Source organism: Ursus americanus, chromosome 25 (genome assembly GCF_024610735.1).
Source record: "Ursus americanus isolate L20-20 chromosome 25, mUrsAme1.1.p, whole genome shotgun sequence".
Taxonomy (NCBI): Eukaryota; Metazoa; Chordata; class Mammalia; order Carnivora; family Ursidae; genus Ursus; species Ursus americanus.
In genome coordinates, this window is record NC_142151.1 from 1,850,256 (window position 1) to 1,857,969 (window position 7,714).

Consider the following 7,714-nt stretch of genomic DNA (forward strand, 5'->3'; position numbering starts at 1 on the left):
TTTTATATAGTCTTTTAGTCCTTTAGAACTTAGGGGTCAAATTCTTGCAACTTCCAGCTTTAAACGTCCCTCATTTGGGGGGCACCTGGGTGGCTCAGTTGGTTAAGCGTCCGACTCTTGATTTTGGTTCAGGTCATGATCTCAGGGTTGTGAGATCAAGCCCCACATCAAGTTCTGCACTGGGCGTGGAGCCTGCTTAAGATTCTCTCTCTCCCTCCCTTCTCTGTCTTACCCTCTCCTTCTCTTAAAAAAACAAAAACAAAAACAAGCTTCCCTGATTTGATTTATACTTGCTTTAGATTTTGGGGTTCAGACCAAAGGTAGTATACATTTGAAATGTTTGCTGCTCGCTTGTGAATTCCTATTTTACTTAGGTTAATTACAATAACATTTGGGTTCCACTTGAAGATTCCATATAAATTTTGTTTCTACCACCAGAGCCTTGGGTATATTTATCTGGTTTGTGACATCAAAAGCTTCTTTCCATGTTCTCGTACTGTGTATTCTTTTTCCAAACTACATGAAAGAATTATAAAAATATTTTATTTTGCTGTTGGATTTTATAAATTGAATTTCCTGTTAATTGCTTCTGTTTGTTTCTTACAGGGTTTGTACCAATTGTTGGAGCCCCGAATGATTGTTCGTTGCAGGAAGCAGGATTTCCCTCTGGTAAAGGTAAAGAGCATAAAAAAGAAATCCATTTTTTTTTAAATACATCAAAATGTTAGAGATGAAATGCGTGCTTTTATAGAGGATAGCTCAACCATGGAAATTAGAGGTATCTTAACCCATTACAGATAGTAACTTAAGTGTATCTAAGCCTCTAATTTCTTTTCGTAAAGAGGTCAAGTTGCCCCTTCTGAGTTACTACCCTCCTCCCTTTCTGGAACACCATAATCTGAAAATTCAGCAATAAAAACAGCACATACTGGATTGGAGCAAAGATGGGCAATGCCATCCAAAAGCAACAAACTATCCCAGACTAGCAAGGCTAGTGTATTACTAATGTATTCCTGTGTGGGGAAAGAAAGTGGGTATGTGGGTTTCAGCAGTGAACACATAGCTGCAGTCCCAGAAGCAAATGCTGAGGTGTTCCTCCAACTCCTGTCTAAGGGAAAGCTGCCTGGTCTGGGGGACGGCCACTGGCGCCGTGGAAAGTCCATACAGCCTGTAGTATTAGGGGAGTGCTCTAGACTAAAGGACCCGTGAATCAGAATGAACTCCCCTAGCTCTGTTTCTGTGTCACCGAGTCGCTCTTCAGGTTAAAATTCTTCCCTGCGGGGCGCCTGGCTGACTCAGTCAGGAGAGCATGCGACTCTCGATTTCGGGGTTGTGAGTTTGAGCCCCGTGCTGCCTGTAGAGATCACTTAAATAAATAAAACTTTTAAAAATGATAATAATAAAATTCTGTGCAGCTTGCTTTCAGGCAGGGATTGAGGGCTTAGTCCCTTAGCAATTATATTTCTTACTGTAAATTAATATACTTAGAATACATAATGCATTCTCACTCTTACTATAATTTATCTCCCAAGTAACTTGTCTCCCGGAAAGAAAACATGCCAACTGGAGAACACAGGTGCTCATTCCCCTCACTCTGCACTGGCAATTAATAAATTGTGATTCTCGTTTATAAACCATGCCAGTAACCTGGATCCATGAATGTGCTGACAGCCTCATTTATAAACCTATAAAACAGAGAGCTAGACATGCTGGAGAGTTCCCCAAGGTGATAAGCATTCTATGGAGGCAGGTCTGAGTTGCCAACTAATGTTCCTTCAAGAAAATGTTATTTACATGTCTACTCATGCACAGTATTATTTAGATAGTGCTTTCCACTAATTATATTTTATCACACTAATTACAGTATAGCATTATTTTATTTTCCTGGTGTGCTCATTTGTTTTTAAAATTGTAAAATGTACACAGTACACAGTGTAAACGTGACCATTTTAGGTGTAGAGTGGCGTTAAGTACATGCACGTTGTTGTGCACTCGTGACCCCATCCCTCTCCAGAACACGTTCACTTCCCCGAACTGCAATTCTGTCCCCATTAAACACTAGCTCCCCATCCCCCCCACCCCCCACCCCCACCCCTGGCAGCCACCACTCTGCCTCCTGTCTCTACACTAGGGTACCTCATACTAGTGGAATCATACAATGTCTGTCCTTCTGTGACTAGCTTATTTCACCTCGTGTGATGTCTTCAAGATTCCTCATGTGGTAGCACCGGTCAGAATTTCCTTCCTTTTTAAGGCTGAATTGTGTGCACATTGTTTATCTGTTAGACACTTGGGTTGTTTCTACCGACCTTTTGGCTGTTATGAATGGTTGCACTGTTAACCGTTCAAGTCTCTGCTTTCACTTTCGGATACATACCCAGAGGTAGAATTGCTGGGTCATACGGTAAATCAGGGTTTAATTTTTTGAGGAGCGGCCATACCGTTTTCCACAACAGCTGCACCATTTTACATTTACATCAGCGATGCATCTCTTCTTTTACTTGATAAATAGGAATATGCCTTGCTTGTATAGTTGGCTGATTTGGTTTTGGATCCTTGCTCCATAGTTTCTGCTAAAACATTTCGTTGTTTTCTGTTTTTTTCCAGGCTGCTGTGCAGAAAGCGGTTCCCATGTACAAAATTGCCACCAGAAAGGATGTTGATGTCCAGATTGATCAAGAGGCCTACCTGCCTGAGGAAATGTAAGGAGTATTCCTGCTCCGGCCTTTATGCTGGGTCTTGCTGACAGTTCGCTCTCAGGTGCCCTTCGCCACAAGATAGAGGGGTGGCTGTGCGCCACTTGTGACTCCGGCTGTTTATCTTTCAGTGCTGTGTTGTTCCCTCTTGTTAACCAACTAGACATACTCTCAGAGTCTAGAAGGAGCTAACTTCCTGTGGTCACTTAGTTTATTCTGCAGAGAGGCAGCTCTCGTTCTTTGCCCAGAACTCAAAGCTGGGTCCAGATCTCTGTGTTAGATGCTGAGGAAGATAATTGCTGCCTCTAAGTTTCTAAGAAGTAAGACAAGTCGTCATGTATGATAGTACTACTGTACGGACAAATAGAACCTAATAGATTCCTTAGACACAGAATTGCAAATACCAGTGGTGCTTGTGCTGTGTGGAAATGACAGGACATTTCTTCAGCATCCCTGATCAGATTGGTGCCCCTGGGCTAGGCAGTAGGAACTCCTGACGAGGTCAGAGCCAAGGTCATTTTCTCAGTTGTGTCTGTGTGTCTGATGCCACGTAGGCACACATTGACCAACATTGCAGAAAGTCTTTGGGACACATGAACCTAGTTGAAAGAGCACCAGACCTGGGTTTGAGTCCTGAGTTGGCCTTTTGTGAGCTGTGGGACCTGGAGACTGAATTCCATCATTTGTAAAATGGAATCGGTGCTTTTTGCTTTTTCGTTTCATGAAGTGAGGAAAAGAGAGGAGATCGTTCATGTGAAAATGCTTTATAACCTGAGAACGTGTATAAGTTAGTGCAAAAAGCTTCAGTGTTATTATTAGATTTAGATATGATTCCCCACCCTGCCACATACTCACTGGGTAGTCTCAGTCGGACCAGTTATTTCACCTCACAGAATTCTTGGAAGCTTAAGTGAGATAATGTCTGTACAGCACTTAACACAGTGCTGGCACCTGCAATGTACATAGTTGTTCAGCTGTCAGATATTCATTGTTGTGGAGATTGACAGGACATAAAACACTTAGTTAAGGATCTGTGTGGTAAAGAATGGGCTTCAGTTCTAAAACTTTTGGGGCCAGATGTTTTGAATACCAGTGTTCAGAAAAGCAATAAAGAATATATACCACATGTGACATAACATCCCCAGCAGGGTCTGAGGCACCCCCCCACACACCCCATGATCAGATATACTAATATTTCTGAATGGGAACATTCACGCGGCAAGGGGTAAATACATAAAGATGCGCTAGTCATTTGCTGCCAGATGACTAGAGGTCACTTCAGCTTTTGGAGCACACAAATTAGACTTCTGTTCTAATAGCTTATTGAATTTCAGAATTGTAGATAAGGAATGGTGGACTTATTCCGGTGCTAGTTTAAAGTAGAATTTTAAATGTTGTTTTATTCAATCAAGTCATTTTATTCAGTCTTTTTAAACCTGTTTTCTTGTTTGTAAAACGGTGAGGACACCAACCAAGACTCACAGGCAGCCCTGGGCTTTACACTCAGTGAGTGCCTGGGCCTCAGTCAACATTCTCACTTAGTAGTGGTTTTCCTGCCTTGACTCCCTCATGAGAACAAAGAATTATGTCACAGACAGTGGGGTCAGGATTTCAGCAGAGCCAATGACGTCCTTATGAAGGATATAATCTGTTTAGAGAAACCAAAGACAGATGAAACAAATGTCAGGGGAGGGAAGATAGAGTAAGAAAATAATATTAACGTCATTGTCCATTAAAGTTTTCTAAAGACAGTTTGCAAAACCTTTTCAGGCAGTGGGCAGAGGGAGAAGCAGGTTCCCCACTGAGCAGGGAGCCCGATGCAGGACTTGATCCTAGGACACTGGAATCATGACCTGAGCTAAAGGCAGCTGCTTAACAGACTGAGCCTCCCAGGTGCCCTAAATAAAATCTTTATTAAAAAAAAAACGACACCAAAGACAAAAACAATACCAATGGCTTTTCTTAAAAAAAAAATAAATAAATAAAAAGAAGAAGAAGAAGAAGAAGAAGAAAAGAAATATTTGATAAGATTCTTAAGAGGAAGAAAAGAAATATTTGATAAGATTCTAACGTACAAAAGAAATTCGCTCCTGGGGGCTCCTTGTAATAGAATTTGACTTATCTGCCTTAAGCCTCTAAGTGCTAGAAACTTTGGGGAAGGGAACAACAGAAGTGCGGTGTGGCTAGAGGCAGGACTTTCTAAGAGCCAGTTTGGTGCAAGATTACAGTGGTACCTTTAATCTGACACATACTACAGTTATGAATATGGCCTTATCAGTACCCTGCTAATTGGCAGGATTGGGCCTTTAAGAAATAATCATAGGAGGGCTCGATTGATTTGCAAACTGGGACTAAATCCTCCCCCTTTTCATTTTGTTGGGGAGGACTGATTAGAATTAAATTAGGTGCTACAACATAAAATCAGATTGGCACATAGCGGTCACTTGGTAAACGACAGTTATTATCAACATCCATTCCTTAAATCCTCAGAAGCTTTCTGAATTAAAGTTTTTTTGCATGAGTTTATTGGCCCCTTATAGTATTTAGACATTCCACACACCAAAGCAGCTTTCTTCTCAGAAAAGAAAGTAAATGTACCATGTGTCTGTCTTCTCAAATCTATAAAAATTGTTATTTCCTGTGTTCTTTGTAGAGCTGGTGGAGTTGAGATCTATAACGGGGATCGTAAAATAAAAGTTTCCAATACCCTAGAAAGCCGGCTGGATCTCATAGCCCAGCAGGTGAGTGCGGGAATACGTCTTATTAGTTGGTCTGTGTTACTTTGAAGTGCTTCAGAGAACACATGTCCATTTGCTGGTATTTGCGGTTTGTCACTCTTTCTATATTTTGTGGCATTTTCTTGAAAGGAGTGGGCAGTAGGCATGCAGCATTTACTGAGGTGACACCATTTACATGAGAGTGGGTTGGCGGTCGAACGAGGGTTTTGTTTATTTAGGATTCTGATGTATACATTTTATTAAATGTAGAGATGCTGCCCAGAGTTCTTTCTCCAGTAAGAATGATGGGAGTAAATATTGTTTAAAGGGATTACCACAGGGCTGTTGGCTCTTGAGATGTTTCTAGGTTTGTACAAATGAACTGTAGGAAACACGGCAGGAAAATTCAGGCGTTTCTCAAAATGCTGGGCCTCTTTCAGCAGCGGCAGTCTGCTGCTGTGGCTGTGGCTTGTCTTAAAGTGAAAGCATTTTGGCCTTGAGTATCATTTTCTGGTAACTTAAACCCTAAAGCTGTGTTCTCCGTTAGAATAGCTGTTACCCACACATGAATAAATTAAAATTAAATAAAATTAAAAATTGAGTCCCATGGTTGCACTAGCCACATTTCAGACACACGGTAACCACATGTGGCTAGTGGCCTCTCTATGGACAGCACAGCCTGAGAAGTTTGAGGTTAAATCCGAAGGATTTTTCAGCAGCCCTAACAAACGAGCGCCTCAGCACAAACTTGCATTATGTGTTTTCTCCCTGGCACATAGCACACACTCGGAAACTGTTTGTATGTGATCCAGAATGTTACGTGATAGTATTGTTAAGGGATCATCTCCTCTCTACAGCACAGTTTAACAGGAGCCTCGAACAATAATGGCTTTAGTTTTAGTTTTTTTCTTCGTCCCCTTTAAGCAGTCAGTCATTACAAATTTGTGATTAGGTAAGTTTCTCACCGAGGATTCTGTTACTGTTCTTTTGGGTAAGTAAAGGTACAGACTTGCTGCACTTAGCTTTGTGATTTCCTTCCCAGCCACACAGTGGTCAGTGACTTGCCACTTGAAGTTAAGATGTGCAGTTCTGGGGCGCCTGACTCTTGATTTTGGCTGAGGTCATGATCTCGGCCATGGGATCCAGCCCTTCAGCAGGGAGTCCGCTTGAGAGTCTCTCTCCTTCTCCCCCTGCCCCTCCCTCCACTTCCACTCTTTCTCTCTCTCTTAGATAAATAAAGAAAATCTTGAAAAAGAAAAGTTGTGTGCTTTCCAAATTCTCCAATTGACAACACTTACTTACTAAAGAACTTCTTTCTTCACAGATGATGCCAGAAGTACGGGGAGCCTTATTTGGTGCAAATGCCAACAGGAAGTTCTTGGACTAAACCTTTGGGCAAGGTGGAGTTCATCCACTGCTCTCCTGCTGTCGTATGGAAGTTTCTGATATTTGAAGAAACAGCATATCTGTGTGGCTTCCTCTTTGCTGTTCTAATCTGTTTTTGTCAGTGGATCCTCTCTATAGCGAATGCCCTTGGCCTAATTGTTAACATGGGAGAAAGTTTCACTTACTATGATCAGGAAACCTTCTTAGCTTATCTAAAAGTAGTACAACTTCCACTTGCTTCTGTAGCATGAAGATGAGGGTATCAGATGGTGGTTACTGGAGCTTCCCCGAGTCTCTGCTCTTCCTCTGCTCTTCTGCTGTCAGTTCTCGAGTCTAGAGGGTGATGTGTATGGTGTTCTCTGACATTAAGTCTCTGCTCTTTAGGCTTCCGATGCATGGGGGGCATGCATTCCTGCCAGCAATAGTAGCTTCACTGTTCACCTGTTTGGGCCTAGAAGTGTTCCTCATCTGTAAATGTGATTTAAAATCTAAGCCATGAATAGGTCTTATTTATTAAAACAAAAGGTTTACATGGATTTCGGTGTGATTTATTATGCAAGGTGCTACAAGTTTGTGGTTTGCGAGGGTAAAGTTCTTCCTGAGGCTTCTAGGAAAGCAGCATTTTCCTAATCCCTGTAGTTGCTGGTTGACAGCTGTCACTACTTGGAACCATTAACCCTCTCTGTTTCCTCTGGTACTTCCTGCTCATTTTTACCAGACCTTTATCCAGAAGCGTTCTTTCCAGCCCCTTAGAATCTTTCACATGTTCCCCACACACAGGTGTTCAATATCACCTGTCCACCGGTGGCTTTGACAGCTTTATTGAGGAAATAGTTTTATTAGTTTTGGCAAAGTCAGAAGAGCATCTGAGGGCTTACTGGGGGAGAAGGGTTACTGTGTGTCAGGCCTAAACCC

At 42.0% G+C, this 7,714-nt stretch overlaps 1 protein-coding gene across 1 annotated transcript in view; it reads left to right on the forward strand.

The window, feature by feature from the left end:
* ATP6V1E1 (ATPase H+ transporting V1 subunit E1) overlaps window positions 1–7,335 on the forward strand; it is a 34,368-nt gene extending 27,033 nt beyond the window's left edge. The window contains exons 6-9 of the mRNA XM_045775136.1: window positions 607–675; window positions 2,608–2,702; window positions 5,350–5,437; window positions 6,738–7,335. Of these exons, the coding sequence (XP_045631092.1) occupies window positions 607–675; window positions 2,608–2,702; window positions 5,350–5,437; window positions 6,738–6,800 (315 nt within the window). The 3' untranslated portion in view covers window positions 6,801–7,335. The remainder of the gene's footprint in view (window positions 1–606; window positions 676–2,607; window positions 2,703–5,349; window positions 5,438–6,737) is intronic.
* Window positions 7,336–7,714: the final 379 nt, after the last annotated feature.